The sequence below is a fragment of the Nasonia vitripennis genome, chromosome 2, assembly GCF_009193385.2.
Source record: "Nasonia vitripennis strain AsymCx chromosome 2, Nvit_psr_1.1, whole genome shotgun sequence".
NCBI lineage: Eukaryota > Metazoa > Arthropoda > Insecta > Hymenoptera > Pteromalidae > Nasonia > Nasonia vitripennis.
The window spans coordinates 754702-780360 of record NC_045758.1 but is presented as its reverse complement, the minus strand read 5'-3'; the positions used below and the strand labels follow the sequence as shown (position 1 = coordinate 780360).

The 25659-nt window shown below is 50.2% G+C and overlaps 3 protein-coding genes across 21 annotated transcripts in view; 1 reads left to right on the top strand and 2 right to left on the bottom strand.

Moving 5' to 3' along the window:
- Positions 1–10767, bottom strand: part of LOC100119043 (protein pinocchio) — a 62964-nt gene extending 52197 nt beyond the window's left edge. Inside the window, exons 1-2 of one of the 2 annotated variants that reach the window (XM_008218186.4) lie at positions 10455–10767; positions 8786–8937 (exon numbers count right to left, since the gene is read on the bottom strand). In XM_008218186.4, coding sequence (XP_008216408.1) covers positions 8786–8930 — 145 coding nt within the window. In that variant the 5' untranslated portion in view covers positions 8931–8937; positions 10455–10767. The remainder of the gene's footprint in view (positions 1–8785; positions 8938–10454) is intronic. The other variant, XM_031922760.1, reaches the window with a different exon arrangement.
- A 257-nt stretch (positions 10768–11024) lies between these two features.
- Positions 11025–19517, top strand: LOC100116582. 10 transcript variants are annotated; one of them, XM_031922755.2, is made up of 8 exons: positions 11025–11099; positions 17294–17428; positions 17704–17902; positions 18015–18156; positions 18243–18326; positions 18398–18749; positions 18862–18912; positions 18996–19517. In XM_031922755.2, exons 1-8 carry the CDS (start codon positions 11040–11042, stop codon positions 19029–19031), a joined length of 1059 nt encoding a protein of 352 aa, XP_031778615.1. In that variant the 5' UTR covers positions 11025–11039; the 3' UTR covers positions 19032–19517. The 10 variants fall into 10 exon arrangements, with proteins under 10 accessions (XP_031778615.1, XP_031778616.1, XP_031778618.1 ...); XM_031922756.2 differs by lacking the exon at positions 11025–11099 and adding an exon at positions 14985–15322; XM_031922758.2 differs by lacking the exon at positions 11025–11099 and adding an exon at positions 15393–15517.
- A 60-nt stretch (positions 19518–19577) lies between these two features.
- Positions 19578–25659, bottom strand: part of LOC100679823 — a 30804-nt gene continuing 24722 nt past the window's right edge. For 5 of the 9 annotated variants that reach the window (XM_008208920.4, XM_003424799.5, XM_032597396.1 and 2 more), the window contains 4 exons: positions 22505–23487; positions 22061–22406; positions 21761–21987; positions 19578–21683 (listed from right to left, as the gene is read on the bottom strand). In XM_008208920.4, the coding sequence (XP_008207142.2) occupies positions 20588–21683; positions 21761–21987; positions 22061–22406; positions 22505–23487 (2652 nt within the window). In that variant the 3' untranslated portion in view covers positions 19578–20587. The remainder of the gene's footprint in view (positions 21684–21760; positions 21988–22060; positions 22407–22504; positions 23488–25659) is intronic. The other 4 variants (XM_008208923.4, XM_032597395.1, XM_008208931.4 and 1 more) reach the window with 4 other exon arrangements.

Here is a 25659-nt window from a genome sequence, read left to right as displayed (position 1 = left end):
AGCGCCGTTATTGCAGCCTGTAAATATTGCAAAATAGACGCTTTCGCAGCCGAGTAGCCTTTCTCGGTAATCTCATCCTCTGCACGTTACTCCCACCCCCGAGTTCGACTCATCCCCGCCTAAAGCCTATACGCGGTGGTAAACAGGAGCCCCGTTCGCGAAAGAGCTCCTTCCCGGATTCGAAACTGCGCCGCGGGACGTTTCGGAATTCGCGATGTGCAAACGTTGAGTAGTCCTTGCCGCTGATGTGCGTTTTAATTGGAGAGTGGGGGACGTCGCTTCGGATGTTCGGTAAATAGCGACGGGATTACGAGCTTTTCGAGGTCTCGTCTCGTAGGCGACTGTTTTTGCCGATGGTCAAAGACGTTTGTCCATAGTTAGCGGATCGTTACGCCGATTTGTCATGTCTTGTCTTGTTTTCGGAAGAAGCTCTGTCGGGGAGTTATTGTTAGTCTTCATATTTACATCGGGCGGAATAATAAATTCAAAAACATACAACTATTATTGCCCACACGCCTTCATTGAACTTTCGCATTTTCTCGAGCACTTGATTATGTAATGAATCGGGTAAAGGGGTCGTGGTGACAGGAAATCTACTGCGCGCATACGTTATGCCTACGGGAGCCGAATCAATGAGCCATTAGGAAGATAAACAGACAATTCGATACGTTAATTATTTGCCGTTTATTGTATGCTAATCGATCGAGAGTTCAGGTAAATACATGACTGGCGATGCACGCGCCGAGGCTACGACAACACCGGGACACTAAATCTAAACTAAATGCATTTGCACAGCCCCGGAATTAAAAGAAATACTTGCAAATTAACGAGGAATAACCGCATGAATGTTTGCAGATCGAACGCGTTAGCGACGGAGATAACGAGAGGAGCCACTGATCCCCCTCCATCGCCGAAGCGGCAACTGGCGCAAATATCGAATAGCGCGCGAGCATCGTAACGTGCCGCTCATCAGCTCCGATACAGATAGATTACCGGCCATTAAAAGCAGATCGTCGCCTCGCGAGCGTCACGCTCGCGAGCAACGGCGAAGATGAGGCAACGCGGCGAACATAACAACAGGCGAAAAAGAAGAAGAAGAAACGATTATATAGCACGCGTGCGGCTCCGATAACGAAAAGAGATGCGGTTCGCCGGGGTTATCAGACCCCCAACGACCACCACGAGTCTCCGCGCTCTCGCGCAATATTGTAATCGAAGGCGGAGGCGAATAATAAGTATGCCGAGGATCGCCCGTCTTTCGAAATCGCGCGGGAGAGGGGCTTCTTATCTCTATTAGTGGCGGATTTTTTCCAGCGGGAAGCGATCGGCTAATTTTAGACGGCGACAATTAGACTGAGAGCCGAGAGAGCGCTCGTATCCAGTAGCGGAGCAAAATTTCCAACAGACGCCAACTGCTTTTTTTGCGCGATTATGCGGAGCGAGTATGTGGAGCGAGCGAATCACGCGGTTGATTCATGCGGGGAAAACTAGTTGGCTATTCCAGAGTCTTTTATCGAGCGTGTGTGTACATTTCTTTTTGCGTGATCGCCGAAAAAAGCTCCCGATTGCTATCGTAAATAGTATCGGCCGGAATGATACGCTTCGGTAACTTTTTCTGTTGTACACGTTGAATAATTAGCTTCCAAAAATAAATTTTGATCCGTGTGTTTTCATAATGAGCAATTCTACAGATAATACGTTCGTGAAAAATGCTCCGGCACGATAAACACAGCGCAAAAAAACAAACAATAGATATCTAAATATAGAGCGAGCAGCCGGAGAAAAATTGTAACGAGTGCGAAACTAATAGTCAATGACACAAATATGGAAATAACATTGGATTACAAAACTGGCGTGTTTTCCATTCCAGAAAAGCTAGCTGCGGCAGTCGTCCGCCAAAAAATTCGAAGATAATCGTCGAGCCACGCGGCGACTCGTCATCCGTTGTTATACTCGGTACGAGAAAACAAGCCGATGACTCTGGTACGTCCTCGCGGGGAATAGAGTCCACAGCGAGGAGCGTTTGCGTCACAGTTCAGCTCCTTAAATAGTTTGTACAAACGCGAGAGAGGATATATGCGTAATCGTATGCACAGATGCGCTGCACTTGCGGCGAAAACGTTGCGTCGGCCCGTCACGCGCGGCTGTCGCGATCGCTCGTTTTGGAGAGACTTTGAGCTTTACCGTAAATAAAACGTCAGATGATGGATTTGCGTTTGTTTGCCGAGCGATGATGCGCAGAATCTCTTTATTTCATAGATCCGTATTTGCCGCCTTTAAGCGCGAGAGAGTTATCCGGGCAATTGAGAAGAAATTGCGGCGATTTACTCGGTTTCGTTGTTTTTAAGACAACAAGATTATTGCTTATCGCCAGCTCGACTGCACAAACAGCATTTTCGAAACCGCGTTACAGAAGATGTTGTTCGAGAAAAAAGTCGTTGCTAAGTGTGATGTCAGAAGAATAGTGCCACTTGGGGAAAAAATTGACAGTATGACACGAACGATATGCAATACGATTCCTGGCGCAAGCCAATTATGACGAATACCTAGAACGACGCTTCTGTTGCTCAATCAGCGTTTTTCAGCGGTAATAAAAGAAAAATGCTTTTGGCAATTAGTCCGAGCGAGAGAGATTGAGAGAGATAAAGAGAGCTCATTAGCATTAAGAAGGAGGGATTATAACATTCCGAGATTTCGCGCGATATTTTCTTTCTCGAACGTTCGAACGCTTGCGCCGGAATGACAAAGGTCGTTTGCGTTATCTGATTTTATACGCGAGCCGCACGTGACTCTCTTTTGTTTGTGCAATTGTCAATAAAGATGCCGGCATATAATATGATTTGATGCCCGAGCGAGCTGCGATGAGTTAAGTAACTCGATAAAAGACGAAAAGGAGATACACCTTAAACTTGTGTCGTAAACTTCGAGAGATAATCTAATCGAGAGTGTCGATTCGACTCGACGATAGCCCCTTGACGAGTCTATCTGATGTTCATCAAAGACTCATCGCCGGATGATCGTGCTGTGTATATTTTTTCGCGCATTGTGGCCATCGGCCGGAATGTAAACATTGAGGAAACGCCTCGCGGGAAATACACACCCGTCCGGCTGTGATCCCCCTGAAGTGAACAGCAGAGTTACGACTGTAGGCGTGCGAGGAGCGAAATTAAATCCGGAAGAGGGTTTAACGACTAGATAGTCTCGAGGCGCGCTTTCGTTTAAATTGAATTCTGAAGGAGGGCATATATCTCGAATGAGAAAGGTTTAAAATAGAAAACGGGACATCGTCGCTCACAATAGGCCGGCAAATTATTGACGCATGGACGAGCGAGAAGTCGTTTCATAAGTCTCGTAACGAAGGAATCGACTACTCCGCGGTAATTTCTTGAAAACATTATTTTCATATTGGCACAATTGAAGGCCGCAGGAGTAACTTTAGCAGGCTATATTTATGCAACTCGGAAAAATAAATGTTGTTCTGCAGTCTTTCCACGTTCCAAGGCCTCCGCTAATTAATATGGAATGTTTTTTTTTTTCATTTAAAATTAACGTTAAATGCTAATAAGGCAATCGAGGTCGACGCGAACCGAACAATGAAAATGGCGTATCATCGGAGAAAAGCAGAAGAGAGGCAAAGTGCAGAAAACAGGAAAAATGTAGCTGCTGAAAATACAGAGACAGAGACGGAGCGACATTAGTGCGGCACAACGCAAGGCTCTCCCTCGCGCTTAGCTTTGTGCAAATTAATCGAGGAGTATTATAATCGCGAGCGGCTATAACAGCTGGCTGGGGGTCCCCGATAACCTTTCGCGAGTCTACGCTGTTTTTGCGGAAAATTTCTCCGGCCTCTTTAGTCTCAGAAAACTGCGGCTGCAAAGTGTCTTTCCATGCACGCAACAAAGGGGTGAAAATCGTATGCGACTAGCTGTTTGTTGCCTCTGCTATTCGAGAAACGATAAAAGTTTAAAGAGAGGGCGTAAACAAAGACACAATACGGAGTGCTATAGAAGGAAGATTTAACTTGGAGCAATCAATCACTGCGTGCTAAAGTACAAAAATACAATCGAGCGAGAGATAGAGCGCCAATGATGGAGCACCTTTGTCGCTTTCTCGGCCGATCGATCAATCAATCGATTCGCGACGGCCGCGGACTTTCGCTATATCGCGAGCAGCCGAGAGGCTCGATGACAACACCGGCGCGTACAGTCATCTATCGGCGAAATCACACAGCTGCGAGTTACGGCAACGCTTGCGCGAATCACTTACCGTCGGACGGTCGGAAGAATCGCGCGCGAACTTGATTTTTCTTTTTTATCGCTGGCTCCCCACGTCGAAGCTTACTGCCGAGAGCTGCGATCACTCGTTTCGCTGTGAAAGGCCTCGGTCTCAAAATTTCGACGATGATGCAACCGAAAACTCTCGACTCCCAATAATGCGAATCCCCTGGCAGAAAAGTACAAGGCTCGTTAATAAATGCCGGTCTCGCGCGCGCAGGCGACCTTGCGCAGGGTGCAGAAGCCCGCGGAGCTCCGAAGGCCGCTCCCGTCCAGAGTGTGTGTGTGTGTGTGTGCGTGCTCGCGCGCTCTTAAAAATAGAGAAAAGCCGCCGCTGCGCCCGACGAAAAAGGAATACTCCGTAAGAGATAAAGCAGCGAAGGCTGGCTTGAAAGACAAAGGCGTATTTTATCCGCGCGCTCCGCACGCCAGATATCTCTCTGGCCGAGCTCGTTTCTCAGGAAGAAAGTCGAGCCGGTCAGATCCAATTTTGTCCGTGTGTGCGCGCAGCGGCTCCTTTTTGCCGGCGCAGTCGAGCTCTCGTTCTGCTGGCTGCAGTCGCCGGACCTCCCATCATGCACACGCATCGTTGGCTGACGGCGCATACGAGAGTGTGCTCGTAGTTGACTCTATGCCGAAGGAGATTCTATAACGAGAACTGTAGTCCCATTATTTTCACTCGCTTCTCTCTTTGCGCCATAATGAACGGCGGCGGCAGGTCTTTACCCTTTCAATGGCAACTTTTACGAGCCAGACGGAGTAAATTAGCTAGAAATTCCAGCTGTTTGATACTCCAGCCTCTATGAAGTTTTCCCGCGCTGACCTGGGCTGCTGCTGCAAACTTTCTCAATTCAAAGTCTTCCAAGCCAGGCCAGAGCCTCAAATCATCTTCGTTTATTTTGAGAGGCCAGCCCTTACTCGCTACTTACTAATTTAGGAAAAAAGCCCGCGCCCTTCGCATTCCTCTCCGCCGAGAAACGAGAAGAGGAAAAAAGAAGACGGCGGAGCTCCTCCAAGCCATTTTACAGCGCGTCTGCTGCGCGAATCTCGACAACCGAAGTAGCGCGAGCGAGGTTATTATTAGGGCCGCAAAGCTATTTCGCGCTTTCTATTTAAACGGCCCGCCGAGAGAGAGAGAGAGAGAGACCGTGGGTTTAGGGGAGGCATACGGGCTTCAAAGAGGAATTGCGGGCGCCAAGCGGCGCGACAATGTTATATTTAAATATAGTAGGCAGGGTATTGTTAGAAAGGGTCGGCTACTCTCCGAAAGAGTCATTATTCGAGACCGCGCTTGGCTGCGGGCATCTTCATCGCCTGGCGCACTGGGGTGGCTTGTTTGTGTCTCGTTGCTCATCAGTCTGGGCTTGAATTTCTTCGGGAAGATTGAGATTAATTGGCTCATTAGGACTAATTGTTTCGCTTCGGGCATGATGGAGAAAAAATTAATCTCGCGATTAATTCGCATCGAATCATGCAAATGAAAATCCTTGCTGATTACAATCAGCAGTGCGATTGACGTATGATTGACACTGCGCCTCGAATTCTCATTGCATCAATTATGAAAACTGCACGAGTGCATCGTAAATCATTGCCGAGCGATGTGGGTTATCACTCGCGAATGCGCGGCTATCATCCTCGCCATCGGGCGAATTGATTGATTATCGATAATTAGCATGCGCCTAAGCAGCCGGTTATTGCGTGACGCAAACGGCAACAAAGCTGCTGCTCCGCGCGCGCCAAATCAGCCGTTGAATAACACGAATATCGCCTATCGATCCATATCTCAATGAAAAGGCTATAACACAATGTAAGGCGCGTGTCGGTTGTTACGGTGATAGAGGGATTATGACGGCGGTGAACGATTCCGCGGCTTAAAAATAGCCGTATTCTAAATGCGTTCCATTGAGACGCGCTGAGCGAACAGGACTTATCACGCCTATCGGAGTGTGATTACCTGCCGATTCATTCGATTATCCTGCGCCAGGAGAGAAAATGTATTCTTCGCACAAGTGTAGCCGCGATTCTCGATAAACAAACGTCCGCGAGAAAGCATCTCCGTCGTCGAATGCACGCAAAGAGCTATTGGCCCCGTCTAATGAAACGAGATCGTCTGCAGCCGCCCGCAAAACTCATCGCGACGAGACGGACACGTGATATCTCTCGAGTGAGCGACACCCGTCGCCGTCTTGGGCGGATTGATGGTCTGTATAGGTGGAATCGACCGACGGGTTGAAAGCGCTTTAGAACGCAGCAGTAATTTATTAATTGTTTTGGTGCTGAGCTGGTGAGAATCGCTGATTAGGACAAATTTAAATGGTCACTGATGTCAAGAACGTGAATTTCTCGTGAAGTTACATAATTTCTTCGAGTGGCTCTAATGTGTATAGCATCTTGTTCTCAGAACGCGCACGATCGCCAATTTCTTTCCTCTCGAGTATAGCACGTATTAATTTTTCCGAATCGCGTACTTTGCAGCGCTGTATCGTGAGGGATAACATCGGAGATTTGATTGCTTTCATATCAATTTATTAATCGCTTTGATTTACCGAGAACCAATCACGAAGCGATCACTCGATCTCTTGCTCTCTAATGACATGTAATTTTTCAGCGCGATATTTTTAATTAAAGCACGTTATATCTCGAGCCTGAATCAATAAATGCCTTTAATCTAAAAGTGGACGTGCTCATCTTCTCGTAATCGAGAACCTCCTCGAGAGAAGTATATTTATATTCGGAAAGCTGTCATCGAGGTCGAGAAAAGATCGAAATCATCTCGATTATAGAACCGCGTGAAAAAATATTTTCGCAACCACGCAGCAAAAATCAAACGGCTTCGCCGAGTGTCACGAAGTTCGCACGTGGGAAATCGCGATCGCGGTAAGTAGCCGCACTCGAATTGGCGCGATAAAGAGCTGTTATCGCAGCTGGACAATGGAAAAATGACTGTTGCCAGTTGCACACTACACCGACGGCGCGAAATGCTCGGCATTTCTTTTTTACGCGCCCATCGTCGGAGGTGCAATGAACTTGCCGTGTCGCGGAGATTAGATTCGCCTTGTTTTTCTCTTTCCTCGCATAAACACGTAGTCTGTGCGCAAGTATGCTAAATGGAAAGGCTTATTATCGAAGTTCATCGCTCTTCAAATACGTGCTCCGCAATCCTCGCACTCGCAGATGAGTGCCAATCTTGCGCGTAATCTGCGCGAGATAAAATTTCAACAAATTCCACCCTTTGTCCGCGACACAATGCGAATCAAGTCCCATCAAAGGCCTTTCCACGCGCCCGAGGAGAATACATCCTCTCTATCGCGCTCTAACGACTTGCATAATCCAGCAGCGCGCAGCACAAAGCCCAGTCTGCTAATATCCGGGGTATACTCGTCGCTTCGCTTCTCTCTAGCGATAAACAGACGCGATTTTACGAGCGGCGGCGCGACAAAACCTCAATCAGCCGGTTAACAGCGCTGCCGGAAATTCGATTTAGCAGCCACTGCTTTTGCGCCTCTTCTTCGGAGCGTCGCGTCGCGCGAGATGCCTTCGATGCAACGCACTGGCATGCATAATTCCTCGGGCACACAGGCGGTGTGCGCGTATGTTATAAGCTGGTTGATTTGCGTCATTGGCGGCGGGTCGAGCAACGGTATGCAGGAAACAAGGGCTGTAATGCTCGTGAATTTTTCCTCTTTGAAATTGAAACGCCTCGAGCGTTTCGTGAGCCGAACAATTTTGCGAACTAGCTCGCGTAACGACTTCCGCCCGGTCTATTATCTTAATTAGAAGCGGCATTATATAGAGATTAGCGCAGCGCAATTATAAAAAAGAACCGCGCTAATATGTGAAAGGAAAAATTATCTTCAAGTTCAAACCCAGACCGACGCTCTTCGTTTGAGAATCACATGTAAAAATAGGCCTGCCATATCAACCGAACGATTTCCTCACGACGAATCGGCCTCCCCAACTCGAAAGGTGCAAGAATCCGCAGAAAACAACGGAGCAGACGCGGCACACGAGCGAATCACGTGCACCGAGTGTGACGACTACGCTATATACTGTCGGCGATTCCCAAAGCCCGGTGGAATTTAATAGGCCAAGGCGCGCGCAATAGTGCCGATGCCGCGCTACGTCAGCAGCACTACGGAGCTGTGTAAGCCCTTTTCACGTATAGAGCGAGAGCTGAAACAATGGCCGGTGTGACGGGAAATCTTCGCATTTCAAAGTCGCCGCGGCGCCGATTCGAGTGTACACGCGCGCACACGGAGAGTCGGGACCGGGCGGGAAGGTCGACGACCCCGAGGCGGCTTTCATTCACGAATTCGGAGGCCGCTGACTGACGAGGCTCGCGCCGCCGCGATCGTGCATTTCCGAGGCGTTTCAGTGCGTGCTTGACACTCGGTTCTTCTCTATCAATTATCCTACCTATGCATACGTAATGCGCAGGAAGTGAAGTGAAAATTTTCGCGATAAGCCGGATCCGGTTTGGACGCGGCTGTCTATGTAGGAGAGTGACTCACATTTGTTGACGTTTAAGGCGATCTCGGCGGCGAACTTCATTCCTCGAAAGACCCCGTGGGCGGTGGTGCGCGGCACTGCTGGCGGCGCGAAGTCCGGATCGTCCAGGTCGAACGACACGCTCTCCTCGAACTCCGTCAGCTCCATTGTCCCTCTGCAAGCAAGGCGTTGCGATGAACCGTTTGAAATGTGACATTTTAAAAGAAATATCCAGCGAAGGATTTAAATTTTGCAGCTTAAAAAGTCAGCGAGAGCCTAATGCATGAAAATGCGCATTCGCTCCGATGTTTAATTCAGACAGAGAGACAGCGCTCGCCTCGCTAATGAGAGAAAAATGCATTCCATGCACATGGCTCGGCTGCATGCACACGCTTATTAGGCGAGCGCGCGGCGAGTGCCGCTGAAGAAAGAGAAGAATCGAGACCGTATACGAGGAAAGCGCAGATGACCTTGAGAGGCTGCTATCGATTTCTCGAAAAGCAAGGAGGCCAGGTTCTCGAGCGCAGCGGATTATCAAAGCCGGCGCGAAAACGGTCCGTCATTAACAATACTCGCACTGTCCTCAGGCGCGCGCTCGCTCGACGCCATGCAATTAGAGCGGCTCTGTGCTCGGCACCGCGACGGAGGCTTCTGCAATCGTCAATGCCGCGGTGCAACGCACCAGGCACGCATACCGAGGGCATTGCTTTGTTGGTAAACAGAGAGACAGGTGGTTTTTTTAACACAAGGGAAGGATCGCGTTACGCTCGCTGTATCGGTATACCTATCCGATCGAGGCTATTCGATAACGTTCGCGCTCGTTATCGGGCGCTATCCCCCGTTCGAATGGCCCAGCCGGCTAAAAATAGCTCCTATCAATTGCAAACCCGTAAAAACGCCTCCGACCAATTAAATCAGATCGCCCTGCCGCCTTTACCCATAAGCTGCATCACAACTCCTATGGTCGAGGCACAAAAGGAGTCGTATAAAAAATCCGAGACAACACGCGTTGACAAGCCCTTGTACCTATTGTACGCCATGCAGCCCGGCTTGGCAACAGGCGCTCGACGACGAGGGCATTGCAAAAGAGGGGCGCATCAACATCGAGATAAGGCGATCGCTATAGCGGGGGGATGACAGTGCACGGCTGTTAGATAATCTTGTAGTTTCGATGCTGTTGCAGGTGCAGGCCGCAGGGAAGCGGATAGGTGAAACGAAAAGTTTATTGCTCGAAAGCGCACTCGCTTTGGCTTTTCGCGCGTAACTAAGTAATTGCTCGAAAGTTGCGGTTTCTACGAGTGCTTTGACACACTTCTTAATTGCACTCCGAGAACTTATTTTCAAGTGGGTCGATTAGAATTGGCGGGCTCGCGGAAACCTAACCTCGTATTGGAAACGCCCCGCTTGGTGTTTGATCAAGTTCGAAAAGCCAGGAAAAAATTCGCTCCAATTCGCGGAATGGACATTTCTAGGTTAAATTTGCGTTCGTTTCACACAACGCTTTTTGCTGGCGATCGACCTCTAATCTGAGCGACGCTTATTTCGGAAAAGGTTGGCAAATCAAGATACCTGGGTAGGTACTTGGATTCGCTAACCTAAGGATGCCGATTAGCAGAACAAGCCTTTGTCCGTTTTCGCGCTTTCAAGCCGAACAAAACCCGTACGTATCGGCGGACGATCGCAAAAACTCACCGACAAAACACAGCGGGTGACCGACGAACTTGGCTGGTTTTTCCTCTTGTCCACTCGGCTTGTCCTTGCGAAGAGCAGCAACCGGTGTCTCTGGCTCGCGTGGAAATCCGGCAGGTATAACCTAAACACTAGTTTCCCGAGTCTCCCGCGCCGCACGCGTTTGCTGCAGGCGTTACAGGTCGTCGATTTTGGCGGGGACGATCGGGAATTTGACAATCGACGACAGCAGCAGCGAAAACGTGCGGCGGCGACGGCGCACACGAGACGGGAACCGCGCGGGGACTGAGTGTAGACTCGCCGCGGCGGCCGCGTGTGTGTGTGTTGTACAGCAGCAGCGTGCTTAGAGTGGCTGGCTGCGGCGTGTTTTCGTTCCCTCTCTGCCCCGCTCGCTCCCGCGTGGTCGGCGACGCTCTCTTTCTTCTCTCTCTCTCTCTCTCTCTCTCGCCTGCTAGCTGTATAACCCCCGCTCTCCTTCTTCTTCGCCGGATAGGCCCAGGCGCGGAGCGAGGACGAGCCGGGCCCCTTTGGACCTGCCTGCCTGCCTTATCGCTGCGTATTCTGCGTGTGAAAAAATAACCGTTATCAATGCTGGATGTGTTTACGAAGCTGTGCTGGGCGGCGGCGGAAACCGGCGAAAACTTTCAGGTTAGTTTTCCCTCCTTTCCAAAATAAACGGCGGTCCCCGCCAAATACACAATTACGAGGTAAGTGCAGTGTCTCGCAAACAAACGCGCCGGTGATCGTAAATCAATCAGGTAGCTCAATAATATGGGCGAGAATTGAAATTGAAATTTGCCCAACTACTTAGCCAGTCAAATAGTCGACGCGTTTCGAGACACGTGACTCGTGCGCGTTATAATTTATATCGCGCGGCCGTCCTCGAGAGCGCGCGTGCGCTGGATTTAACCGCGAATTTCCCGCGGCTGTCGCATTGAGTCCCCTTGATTTGCGATTTTCGCATTTGAAATTTTAGAGGGCAAGGAACGTGCCCGATTCCATTGCGTAACAAAGTGCCGAGTTGCCGATAAATCGTCGCGACGCTCATTTTTGACGCGCGAATTTATCTTGCCGAGGGAAAAATACAACTTTTCCAGTGCATACGCTTATGCAACGGACTGTCGGTGTAATATGACGCTGTGGTCTTCGCTTATCCCCCCTGACGCATATCAGTTGAAATAGCCAATCTCCCGCACAGGAACACTGCATTAATTCGCGCGCGACTCAACAGCGCACGTATGGTGCTCGAAGCGGCGAACCTTCGACTCGAAGAGTGCACAGATCGATCGGTCGCGAGCGTCGGTGTAAATCCGACTGCGATGCTCCAGTCTAGGATGGACTGAAATTAAAGCTCGAAATCGCTCGGGGAAAGTGTGAAAACGTACTAGGGTCCATGGCCTAGCTAAAAATACGGGCGTGAATCAGCCGTCGTCGAGGCACTATATACAAGCTGCTAGCGAGTCAGCGCAAAGACTCTCGAATCCTCTGGAGATTTAATAAAAACCTCCTCTTCCTACGCCCATTCCTCGCGCGTTGCATTGCAAAATCAACTCCGCGACGTCTATCCATAAATAACGCAGCGAAACTACTCTCGGCCGTATAGTTATATCGTTTCTTTCTTCTATCCCGCTGGAATCGTTGAATATCTTTCTCGCGCGGCGCTGCAGGAATGGAAAAAAGAGAGAAGCTCGCTCTTTTTCGAGTGCAGCCTCTTGTGTTTCGCGGAGTCTAGAATTCGGAGATTTCTATAGAGCTCTTATCGCGCGCGCCTTTCATCCGGCTTCTTCGCGAAAGCCAAGTACTCGCTGAGAGGTTTATTCTTCGCTTTTCCGATTGATCGTGTTCGAAGACGAGGGTAGGCTTGCCGCAGGTACCAAGCAAACGCAATGCGTTACATACCGCGAGTGTTATATTGAACCGCACGTCAGCCGCAGCCATGTTTCCGCTTGATTGATCTGGCGGTTCGTGAACTTAATGGACTGAATTACTATGTTACATGGAAATATGCGCCTATTAACCCATTATTATGATTCAGCCTCTCCTATAAATAACTCTGAATTGACATTATACTACATCGACCTCATGGTCGATATTGTCGGGATCAAGTGGTGTAGAGTAGCGTGAGAAACGTTAACCAATTTAATTTAACCGTGCAATATTTCGAATACTCTACATGTGATTATATGCTAAAATCATAACTTAGCCGTCGTTATAACGATAATCGAACGCAAATACTCGAAGCAGTTTTAATTTTCCGCGTAACTCGCAAGTTTAATGGCCCGTTTTACAGCGGTCGGCTAAAAATATTATAATTGCCGTGCTCCTATGTATAAACTGGCGCCATCGAGCGGCAAAGCGCTCAACGTTCGAATCAAGCTGCTGCTGCTGCTGCTGCTGCTACCTACTCAGGTGGCGCACGGTAACAGAGGCACAGGCTGCGAAACCCGACGAATTTTTTTCACGCGCTAAACTGCAGCTCCTTATACTGACTTCGTTCGAAAGAGCAGTCATTGGGCGCGGGTGTCGAAAAGCGCTGACACGACTGGCTGCAGCGTTTACAGTGCATAGGAGTCGCGGCTGCAGGGCTCGATTAAATTATGTTTAGTGAGCGGAGATAAAGAGCCGCCCTCCGTCCTCGTCGGCAGGAATCATATTGTCGACTCAATGGCCGAGCGTTTTCACTTTTTCGTCATTCAGCTTCTCCGGACTTTTCACTATATAGTATAGTAGTGCCGCTTTCCTCTCGACAATCATGCCGAGTGTCTTTGAAGTTTGTCTATGCGGACGAATAAGATGACTTAGTGAAATGCTAGAGAGATAAATTTCGAGCCGATAACGGCTGTCGATGATTAGGCTCGCACTATACTGAAAATGAGGAATTTTACAGGACCTCTGCGGAGCGCCTCCGTCAGCAGCGCCGAAGGATAAGCCGAGCAAACGCGAGGAGCTGGGACAGAAGATGAAGAAACTGGTGAAGGGAAAGATCGACCAAACAGCCGATGCAGCAGACAAGTGTGGCTTGAAAAAGGGCCATGCTCGAGGTACAAAAGGAACAGCCGCTGAATAATGGAGCAGCTACCTGTGTACCTGTGGCGAAGAAAGCGAAAACCGCACGAGCGGCGAAAAAAGCAGGAATGTGACGAAAGAGAGAAGGAAAAACGGGACTCGGCGAGCGAGAGAGACAATGGCGAATGCAAACACGCGAGCGCAGACGTGGGGAGCGCCGGGAAAAAAGTAGAGAAAGAAAGAATGCGTAACGAGGGAAGAGAGGGAAAGGAAAGGAGCGGACAAAGACGTCCTGCGCGTTTTTCTCGCTCTCTCTCTCTCTCTCTCTCCGTCTGTGCGTCGCGAGTACTCGCGCGAGGGCTTATTGAACGAGCGGTGCGCTGCATGCAGGCGTCGAGTGCCGCGCAGTTCCTCGTAGTCGCGCTGATATGATGTCATCGACGGTAGCGGCGGCATTATTCCCGTCTCCTCGCCGGGCCTTCCGGTAGAGAGAAGTGGAAATTATAAAAGTTTCTCCCTCGCGTCTACTTTGCACCGCGCGCGTACAAGCTAATCATTGAGAGAGTTTCCAGAGGCGCACACAAAAAGACCCTTCACGGGCCACTTGGCGCTCTCCGCGAATCGCGAACTAACTCGGGCTTTTTCGCGGACGTATTATATACATATACGGAGCCTCCTCTCGGCTCTAGCCCTCTCTTCCTCGCGAGTTCGCTCGCACTCGACGGGCTGCTGTGCCGCTTCTCCACTGCCGGCCGGCGCGCCTACGCTACAACACAGCGCGCGCACGTGTATTTTTGGCTCTGCGGATATCGCCTAGTTTCGGGGTGGGGAGGTCGATATCGATCGCGACTGCATGCAGCTGCCACACATTTTGCCCGCTCGGCGAATTCGTGTGTTATTCTACTGCGATTCGAGCCTTTCTTTGCCCGCGTGGCAGATACCTAGGTCAAAGCAAGCTCGCGCGGTTATTCAGCCATTCCTGATGGGGGAAAAAACAACGAGTGGACTGGCGAACGAGGCCAAAGTTAAGCCGAGCTCTCTGCTGCAGGTGCACATCTATATAGATATTATGTCGCGCGTATCTCTCCCTCGCGCTCTCAACTCGCTTTGTTTGCTCGATTCTCGAAGGCGCTGGAAAAACGGGCCAGATTTACGGCGGGTTAATAAATACTTTCCAGTGCGATAAGCCGCAGTAAAAAGCACACCTACAGCAGCCTGATTAAAACGTCCGTTTCACGCGGGGACCTTCCACGGCACTCATCCGAGTCTCCGAGAGAGGGAGAGAGAGAGAAAGTTGCCTGCGAAAAGGCGGCCTTGAAAAATAGGAGGCCCTCCAAGTTCCCAAATTCCTTATCAGCGCAATCTAATCTCCGACGACTCTATGAAAGCCCGTGCTCGCGTGCTTATCAAAACCAAACACGCCAAGAATATAAGCACGAGGGCACGTGATCGGTGGAAAAGCGTCACAATTTCCCTCTCTCGCGGCTAAGCACTGTCGAGCGAGCGAGCTGCCACCACCACCACACCACGGCACCAGCAGCGGCCTGCGGCAGCATCAGTCTCAGGCCAGCGCTAGCAGAGGCTTCTCCTCCGGCGGCCAGTCTGCGGTGCAGAGTATAGCGTTATACCCATACACTATACAGCGCGCTCGGCCGTCCCTCTTTGGCTGATGCTGTGTGCGTAGTGCAATCTAACCAATAAGTCAACCGGTTTTTCTTCGGCCCGCGGCACACTTTCTAGTCGCGCGCGGCAACGGCGGCTGCGTCGGAGGAGGCCTGGAATGTCGCCGGCGAAGCCCCGGCAGGAGGACTAGCCGATCAGGAGAGCTCGAGCGAATTCGAGGACTGTGCACGCATAATACATAGGTACAGTGTGTGTGTGTGTGTGTGTGTGTGTATCGCGAGCTTTATCGTTTATTAATAGGCAGCCTAATTTGGATCGGACCGAGAGGAGCGTGGACTATGCGCGGCGCTAGTGTGTAGTATGCACCGAGCCAGTAGGCAATCGCGGCCAAAGTCATCGCGATATTATACCCACACACACTACTTAGGTAGTCGACGGTACGCAACGCTGTTTTTTCTCTTCCGCCGCGCTCTGCACGCACGTAGTCGAATTACACCGGGCGATGTGTCATACCCGCGATGCTCCGTTATCGTAGGTGTAAGTGAGTCGAGAGCACAGGAGTCGAGTGTCGAAGAAGAAGCAGCAGCAGCAGGAGGAGCCGGAGGCCATTGAACGGACTCCCGGTGGGAGTCAAAGGTCGACACACGCGCGCCGGCCAGACGCCTTCTCGCTCTTTCTCCAGTATACAGTGCACAATATCTATCTATCCCATATACGGCTGCTGTACGCGCACGCCGAAAGGATACGCTCGCGACGCAGACGCATACGCAGAGGGCCGCTTTGTTGTGCTGCTGCTGCGGAGAAAGAGCGAGAGAAAAGAGCGACTGAATCGATTCCAAGAGCAGTCGTCGTCGTCCTCGTGCCCGCGATGGTTCGCCTCTTCGAGAGCAGAAGCTTCGAGTGCAGTGCCGTCTCTTGTGTTTACTCCTGCTGCAGCTGCCGCTGTTTTGTACCTGCTGCGTAACAACAGGCCGCGAGAGGGGGGGAGATAGGGCGTGCATTATTTTGCGCTGCAGCCGCTGCTATACTCGCTGCTCTCGAACGGCTGATGCTGTGTGTGTGTGTGTGTGTGTGTGTGTATACTCACAGTCTATAAGCATCCGTTACTGCGTACCCTGACGGCGGCGGACACATTTTCGTTTTGGTTTGTGCGTTTATTCGTTAGTGCTAATTGATGCGGGTGTGCAGCGCGAGATGTCGAGTGCAACCGAACGTCTTTTGTGCTGCACTGGATGTTGCGCGAGAGACGTTGGGTTTTTCCCACGAGTAAACTTCCTTGAACAACGATGTGCGTCGTCGGCTGCATCTGCTGCTGCAGTCACGCGTCGTCTAGCTTTCACTGTGGCCCATAGCTAACGCTAAATATAATAAGCAATGAAAAAATTCGGAGCAGAAATAGCGTGCGGTTATGCGTTTGTTTGGCTGGCAACGTGATCGTTGTGTTGACGTTTTTTGCGCGATAAGCATGCGTGTGCCGTTTCCCGGTAGATAATGGCAGGTGTAAAGTTGTTGTTTTTCGATTGGTATTGATTGAAACTGTTTGCTTACAACGAGGTCGGTTCCGCAATGGTTTGTTCGTCAGCGTTGCGTCAGCACGACCGTTTCTTTAGGCGTTAAATTTTCACGTTCCAACGCTTTTCCATTTAGGATATTGCATTTTTTATCACATCGAAGGCTGACCTTATAATTCATCTTTCCTGATTTTTTCAATCTAAACGGCGTGAACTACTTAGTTTTTAGTCAACAAAGTAGAATTATTTATTCACATTATTTTTAAAACATATATAAATTCTTACAACATACTACATATTAAGATGTTGCAATTCTTTCATGACTCATTCTTTCAAGAAACCGAATGATTAATTTAATCCTGCTGCTCTCAAAGATAAAAATTAATTGAGAAACATTTATGAAATGAAGTATTTCTTTTAAAAAGCTGCATTTTGTGCATATCGATATTTTTTATGACACACACACACACAGTGAAAACATATTTGAGCAATACAGAGACATTAATTCGATGTGTGCCATCCATTGTGAGTTGACACATTTAAAATGCGTATAATACTTTGAAAGAATTACAGCACCTGCTGTTTGCAGAAATGAAAGGAATGCAATTCATTTGTAAGCTCGGCATGCGCTCTTTATTTGTCAGGCTTGCCGAGTTGTTTAGTCTGTGACTGCTAAGTAAGTTTTCTCTTTGCTTCTTTTAGGGCAGCACAATGTCGAGGAAGGATGGTAACAAAATGCTGGTTCACCAGTTATCGTCCGTTCTACCAGATGATCGACCAATCACAGCAATAAATATCATAGAAGACTTGGACAAGTGTCCACCCAACTTCACTGTTGTAAGTATTTGATCTAGAAAATACTTAAATTTATATTTTTGATAAAGCCATGACTGATTCATTCTATGAAAAGATTTCATTCAATGAAGAGGCCCAGAGTGCTAGTTAAGACTCGTATGACTCATGGATTATTTAAAGATTGCTATTTCTTTTTCTAACTGTTCGAAATTCATCAGAGCTATTATAATTTTCACTTCCTCGCATGACTTGCAAATTTCTAAAATATTTCTTCCAAATTTCTCAACTATTATTTACTCTGTTTCTATGTCTTCCAGGTATCCAGAACTTATGATTTAGATTCCGATGCTGACTTATGGCGGGAGAGTGGATTGTTTATCAAGAAAAAATCCAGATACATATGTTTTTCAAAGACTGAAGGATTACCACATTCTGTAATTGAAAAGATATTGATTATTGACGAGAGAGAACCTCCTCCCAAAGGATTCAGTATGATATCTCACACTGTGGATTCAAGTAAGTAATTCAAGATATACAACTCCCAGCCTTGAGAGGTTTCTTGCCTTGTGATGCAACATTCTCACTATTGTAATGGGATTGTAAATTAATTACGTACTTCTTGTTGCAGTGCAAAAAGCGTGGCGTAAAAGGCAACTGTGTTATAAAATTAGGAATAAGGATTTGTGCTCATGTGCTGTATCAGACATTATCTTGTGTAGTAGGGTTGGAAAAGGTTCAAAATTGGCTCCTGACGAATTCACTTATGCTGGGTAAGTTGCACATGCCGTTTATATTTGCGGTAACCTTTAAATATTCTAACTAGCAAAATATTTAACAAAAACATCTTCAATTTCAGTGTCATAAATGGAGTATATGTATGTTACAAAACAGTTCCCTTACAGACGGGTTCCTTAACTGCACAGCCGTATGCCAATATAGAGTGAGTATTCAAGAAAAGACCCATCTTACAAAAGCGCCGACAAATATTTTCATTTTAATGAATTTCTGCAGATTGTTCCAAACTTCGTCGCCAACTCTGTCAAACGGAACGCCGCACAGAGTGGCACCGGAGAGGCCGCCTAAGCCAAAGTTCGTAGCAAAGCCCACGAACGGACTGTATCCACAAATAAGTCCAGTGAGTGCGGGAAAGACGACTGAGAATAATGACCAAGACTACGAAGTTCTGAGCCCAAGTGCAAGAATAAGGCCAACGCGACCGGCGCCAAGGCCGCCGCCGAATAAATCACCTCTAGTTAATTCTGTGCCGGCTACGTACGGAACACTGCCAGGTTCATCAGATCTCGATGGAGTTCCTTTTGTTCTCAACCCTCTTTTGAGCACGAGTGCAACAAATTCGTTTAGCGTAAGTGACTTTTGATGTTCCGACGTTTACAAGTTACATCGTGAAACTAGGACTCATGATACAAAGATTGGAGGCGGCCAATGCAATTAAAAGTTTTATCTTATCATTACAGAAGCAGTTTCCTGTGATTAAAATCCGAACTCAGAAAGAGCTGGATAAAGAGGTACGTTTGTTGGATGAGTCAACAAATAATCATTTTTCACAACTTTATCGTTTTTGATAATGTTATTAACTATTTCATTCCAGTATTTCTACGATTTTCGAACTGAGCGAGAAACTTGAAGGGAGTCAAATCGTGCCAATTGAATTGCTTGAAATTTACGGATTTTCAGCTATACGTATACATCTGTATCGATAATATAGCTCTAGCCATGTGTAAGAGAGTGCCTGAACGAATGATTCATAACGCGTGAATATTCATCAATCCAAAAAAGAGAAACAAGCAAATCCTTCACCGCCTGCAGTGATAAGGAAGATGGAGTACTGATTAAGAGGTGTACTCGCTCAGCTCGCTACGTAATTTCTCCCACAACTTCCATGTCTGATTTAGTTTTTTGATACCAGTGATCATGAGCATTGTATTTTTATAGACTTGCGTTATCATTTTATTGTTCGTAGGAATTATATAAACCTGTATAATATGTTCTAGTTGTTTATGAAAAATATTATAGAAATATTTAACATCATCGTACTACTGCGCCAAGAGCTTATAAATATTGAGTAAGACATTTTTTTGAATAAAAGGAGAACACTTTTTTTGATAACTAATCTCAACCATTCATTTGCCTCCTGCAAGCCAATCACAAGGGTCGAAAAATCCAGGTTTCATTAAAATTTGATTCGATAATACATATTTTTATTAAAATAAATTTATGACTTGATTTTACATGCCACGTTGACGTCACCGGTCGAACGCGTTATATAGATCCATTATTTTTTATATTTAATATTACTCTTTTATAGATACTAGCATATATTTACATAAATAACATTTTTACTTACAGCTGTATTTAGTATTGGTGCAAGTGTGATACTTTTCTAAAGAAGTAGAAAAGGATACATATTATGCAATAGTTGAACAACACACATACGAAATGTTTCCGTTTAAAAATAATTGTACAAAATACGTTAATAGTGACAACGATATAACAGACACGAATAAGTACATTTGTTTTTTATGTCTCAACACTAAAATTGAAAAATTCGCACATTCATTACGTTCTATTTACACCTTACGCGGCCGCTATGCTTAGTCACTAGTTTTCATATGTCATTGAAAAGATCGAAAGCTTAGCCTACTAGTTGCACTTGTATGTTACATCTCTTCAGATAGAGCAAGCGATGCCTTTTAAATTAATCATATAATGGAATAAATTATCACGAAACGATTGGATGAAGCGATGACTCATGAAGCGATAGGCTCTCGCGTCCTCTTTACAAAAATAAGAATTTCTTGAAATCAATCGGCTAAAAGACTCGAATCACAACGCAAATATAAATAAAACCGCCTCGAGCTTACTCGGCACTCGCGATTTTCCATAAAATAGTAAAAAAGGCGACTCACTACGTATGTACAGTCTTACGGGGTAACAATTAATCATCGTCATCTCAACAGCTGTACAGCGAATTGCATTCGGAGAACGCATCGCTCAGAACGAGAAAAGTCCGTTGCGAATTGGCGAGGGCAACCAGCTAAGCAGCAGCCTTTTCAAGGACATTGCTTATCGAGGCTATCGTCAGCTACTCGAGGACTTGGACTCGGATGAGGCCGACGAGGCGGACGAGCTGCCGGATCCCCACCGAAGCGCGCTATCAGGCAGGACACGTTTGGCCAATCGTCAAACAAACGGTCCGGTCCAGTGCTTGGTATGCGTCGTGCTGGAAGCCGAGCCCGGGATGCTGCTCAGGCTGATGCCGTGCCTCTCGAGCACCGCGCTCGCCTTGATCTTGCTCTTGTACTTCACGTCCTTGGGCTTGAGCATGCTCTTGTGGTTGCTGAGCAGCCGCGAAGGCGTGAGGATGGACTTGTTGCTGAGACCCGTCGCCTCGAGGAAGTTGTCGTAGTTGAGGCCGTTGCCGTTGCTCGTGCCGTTGTTCGTCAGCACTGTGTTGTTGTTCTCCAGGTTCTTACCCAGCGCCGAGATGTCGCTCGGTGTCAGGCTGGTCGTGGTGCTGCCGTTGCTGTTGAGGCCAGCGAAGGTCTCGGAGCCGTCGGCCTCGGGCCGATCCGGGTCGTCGGACAGGTCGCACTCGTCCAAATTGAACTCCTCGAAGTTCTGCTGGATGTCGTACTCGTCGACGTCGAACTCCGTGGGCGGCTGGCTCGTCGGCTTCTTCGGCGGCTCGTTGCTGAGCTCGTTGCCGCCCTCGATCTTGAACTCCTCGAAGTGCCGCACGATGTTGGTGACCTTCGGCGGATGGTTGCGCGGCTCCGGCGACGACCGCGACAGGTCGTTGGTGCTCTTGTGAAGCGTGAAGGACGAGCGCACGTTGTTGAAGCGGTTCTTCCAGAAACTGCTGGCCTCGTCGTTGTTGTTCTTCCTCGGGATGTCGTCGAACTTTAAGCTGCGCACCGAGGTCGGCGTCATCAGCGGATTCTTGCCGCTCAGGCCGAATATGGTCCGACTGGGGGTCTGGGTCGGATCGACCGGGACGTTCTGCTTCTTCCGCGAGGTCTCGTCGATCAGGAAGGACGGACTGGGTATTTTCTTCAAGATCAGCGTGTTGTTGCGGAACTGGGGCTTGGGGGGCAACGCCGGGGGTACTTTCCGGGGCGGCGAGATGATCTCGGGCAGGGAGTCGATGTCCTCGTAGTCGAGATTCTTGGCTATCGTCAGCCCCTTGCCGGACATCTGCAGACAGGTCTTCTCCTCGATTCTCTCCATGCGCAGGGAGGTCGGGCTCGAGGGCTTGCTGCCGCTCTGCGTCAGCGAGCTGCGGGAGTAGGGCGCTCGTTAGTTTTAAAAGGCTTTTTAAAACGGTTGGCGGAACTCGATTCCCCGAGGACTCACCTCAGAATGTTGGAGTTGTTGAGCGGCTCCTCGGCCGGGACGCAGGGCTCGATGATGACGATCGGCCGAGCCTTCGAGTCGTCCACGTCCTCCTCCAGTCCGGACTCCGGGTCCAGGACGGGGACGATCCTCATGCCGAACTCGTCCTCGGAGTTGGTCGCCTCGAACCCGTCCACGGACGGCTCGGGCTCGTGGTCGTCGCCGTCCTGCTGCTGCTGCTGCTGCTGCTGCAAAACGGTGACGGTAACCGATTAGCACTGGAAAAAGCAATTCGACAATCCGCTGAACGAAAGCCGCTACCTGCGTGGCCGCGAGCCTGGTCGCGGTCTGGGGGACGCCCGCGTGGCTGGGCTCCTCCGAGTTCCGCCTCTCCATCTCGGAGCCGACGGACTCGATGTCGGAGAGCCTGGCGGGCTGGAAGCGCACGATCTTGCCGCGGTGCTTGAACCTGCGCGGCACCGACAGGACGTTCTCCTCGTCCTCCATGTCGCGCAGCAGGATCTGGTTGACGCACTCGAGCACCGAGTTGTGGTTGCCGTTCGGCCGGTAGACGCTGTGCCGCAGCATCTCGTCGTTCAGCCGGTCCTCGTCCGGGTCGCTGTACCAGTTGCCCGAGGACTCGTCGTGGTTCTGCTCGTCGAGCCTCCTGATGGGAAAAGGCGGAGGGGGTGGGGTGGGGTGGGGCGGCGATTAGAGACTCGGTACGTTTTGCGATCGTCGGAGGTTAGAGCTGTGAACACCTACACCTGGACGTTGTTGTTGCTGCAGTCCTCGCTGGTCGCGGCGAGGCCGTTGTTGTTGAGCGGCTGCAGGTTGCGCTTGTTGTTCTCGTAGATGGGCTCGTCCTCGTCCTCGTCGGAGGCGTAGTTGCAGTCCATGCCGTCGTCCTTGCTCTCGGAGCGGGCGATGCCGGGCTTGGTGGCCGGCTGTCCGTCCTCGAGGATGAGCATCGTCACCTCGTTCTCGCTGTCGGTCGTGAGGATGGTCGGCGTGCAGCGGCTGCTGCTGCCCTTGTTCAGGGTCGAGCCCGGCGAGACGTCCGTGGAGTCGCCCTCGCAGAAGCCCTCGGTGCTGAGGAGCGAGGGGCTGCCGTCGGTCGTCGTCGTGATGATCGAGGCGTCGGTGTGCTCGCTCGAGGTCAGGCTCGCCTTGGAGATGTCGCTGCCCGCGAAGCTGTGGGTCTTGCGGATGTTGCTGCTCGCGCGCTGCTGCTGGCCCGCGTCCAGGCCCTCGTTCAGCTTCGTGATGATCTCGCACTTGAGCTTCTGGATGTCCTTGCTCAGGCCGCTCTCGTGCTCCTGCGGCTGGGATCGTCGCATTATCGGTGGGACCAGCCGCGGCTGCATTGACACGGGACGTACCTGGAGGTCGTTGCCGGGGTCCTGGATGCCGGCGCAGCAGGCCTGCTGCTCCCGCTGGCCCTTGATGTAGCTCTTGGTGTAGCGCCTGAGCTTGGCGATCTCGAGCTGCTGGTTCCGGATGACGTTGTCCTTCTCGCAGAGCAGCTGCCGGATGGACTTTTGCTCCTGCTTGAGCCGCGACTCGAGGACGAGGAGGGCGCGCAGGATGCGGGAGAGCTGCTGGTCGCGCAGCAGCCGCTCGCGCTCGTGCTCAGCGCTGAGGCCGTCGAGCTCGCGGACGAGCTCGCGGCAGCGCCGGGTCGCCGCGCGCAGCGAGTCCTGCGTGTGCGCGACCTCCTGCCGCAGGCTCCGCACCTCCGACTCCATCTGGAACATGGGAGCGGACGAGTCTCTTTCTGTTACGATTCTTGTGATTTTTCGCGTGGACATTTTGGACGGGCAATGCGAAGGGAAAAAGCGTAATTAGCGCGGCTTTTTGCCCGATACGCGGGGAACGCAAGAAAGCAGCCGAGAAACGAGCGCTAGTCGGCTCGCTGACCTCCTATCCCGGCGCGGCGCGGCTCGAAAAAACCGTTGCTCAAGAATGGAGAAAGTCGGCGCGCGGCAGCACACTTTTCGGAGGCCTGCGCCACTTACCGAGCGCGACGTGGGTGTTGCAGCCCGCGCGCAAATTGGACGATTTTTCGCGAAAACGAATCAATCCCGGCCCGTATAGCTATTCTGTGCCTACCGGACCGCCGCGTAGGCCTGTGTGTGTTGCTCGCGGCTTTCGAGATGGGATAGGCGATAGCGCGCGCGCGCGCGCATAACACGCTCGATTAGTTTTATGGTCGCGCGCGCGCGCGCGCGCGAAAGGGTGAACGCCGCGCGGCCTTGAAAGAAGCCTCGCTATTTTGGCAAAGCAGCGCGGCGGAACCGAAATTCGCATGGCTCGAAGATAAAAGTCGATGGAGCGCGCATAACAACCTTGAAAATTACGCCTCAAAGGCCGGGGGAGAAGCTTTGCCGAGCGCCCAGTTATACACACTGTTGCGCAAGTGTATTACGAGCCGCTCGAGATTTACATAAGGAGTAATTGCTGCGTCGCTTATTAGGGGAGTTAACCGGCTGCGATTTATTTCGTCTAATTCCTTCAAATTGCGGAGAGTATATGGTATAGGCGCGTCTCGCGGGCAAGAGTTTAACGATCCGGTTGACGGGGCCGCAAACGGAAAACTGAGAGAACACAATAGCCGTCATCGGGGATAATTTATTTGCGAAACCGCAAATAAATTATCATCGCTATTCTTGAACGCTAGCGTAAAGCAACAATTGTCGTGCGACGAGCGGTCCCTATGCGGCCGCCGTGAGAAATTAAAATAATAGTCCCCGCAATAATCTCGCCGCGACATCTCTCTCTCTCTCTCTCTCTCTCTCTCTCTCTCTCTCGCCCATATCGCGTAGACACTCGTATTTCGCCGCAAATTTCGCCAGCCTCGCAGTCTCCGATGTCTCTGGCGGCTGAGGCAATTATCGAGTCGCGCCTCTCCAAGCGGCCCGTCAGCACCGCGGCGGTCAAGTGCTTGGCTTTTCGAAACCGCGACGTGGACTTCCGCGTCCTTGAACTTGACTCCGGTAATGGCTAGAGGCTTTTTCGTCAGCCTTTCGACGGGCGGTGATGCAATTTTTCGAAATTCGGTGCAGTGACTCACGCAGCGTTCGGGGCCTGATTTTCTGGAGTACGTGATCGCGGATGAAAAGACACGACGAAAGCAGATCGATCGTGGCGATGTTGCGTTATCCGCCTCGTTTCAGCATCGGGATTATCATGATGAAACCGTGGCGCCCACGTCCGAGCTCGGCTATGCACAAACGCACGAGTTTCATCAGACGACGAATAACACGTAAGTAAACGGGAGCATCTGTTTTCTGCCGGACATTGCGCGTTACCGCTGTCTTACTCCATTCTCTCATAATAATTACTTGGATAAAAGAGAAAGTCTCCGCCGCGCGAGTTCCAAGGAGTCTGTCCCGCTCGCGCGCTAAAATAACAAAGTCGCCTCTCTCGTAATAAACGCCGGGTAATTCGCGTTTTTGCTCCGCGGGCGAAAGAGAAAGTCAGCGTTGATGCAGCGGCGAATCGTTTGGCGAATTTTCGCGCGCACCCACGCGGCTGGAATGCGGCCTATAAATAGCTCGGCGTAAAAAAAGCGCCGCTCAAAGCCGCCTTTCCAGAGCCAGTCACGCGCGAGCTGTCGAACTTGCCCGGGGGCGAGCCCTTCCATCGAGTCGCACACACACACACACACACACACACACATGATAACTTCCCCTCGATCGAGCCGACCTTGACACTCCGAATCTCCGGGTCTCGGCGCGTTCTCCGCTGACGTCAGCCGCGGCGCCAGCACCACTCGACACGTGCTCCCGCGCGCGATCAAACTTTCCCCGTCATTGTTGTCGAGCGCGTTGCGCAAAACTGCACATTGTCTGCGGCCTTTCGATTTTAGCCGGATTATCTTCGGGCGAGGGAGTGGAGTGATTTACGAGGGGGTCGGT

Excerpts from the sequence above, each read along its gene's own strand:
- LOC100116582 (XM_031922754.2), top strand. The coding sequence starts at position 15,949 with ATGGTTCGCCTCTTCGAGAGCAGAAGCTTCGAGTGCAGTGCCGTCTCT. Across the intron at positions 17,429-17,703 it reads GTCCACCCAACTTCACTGTT|GTATCCAGAACTTATGATTT; the intron begins GTAAGTATTTGA and ends TATGTCTTCCAG. Across the intron at positions 18,157-18,242 it reads GACGAATTCACTTATGCTGG|TGTCATAAATGGAGTATATG; the intron begins GTAAGTTGCACA and ends CTTCAATTTCAG.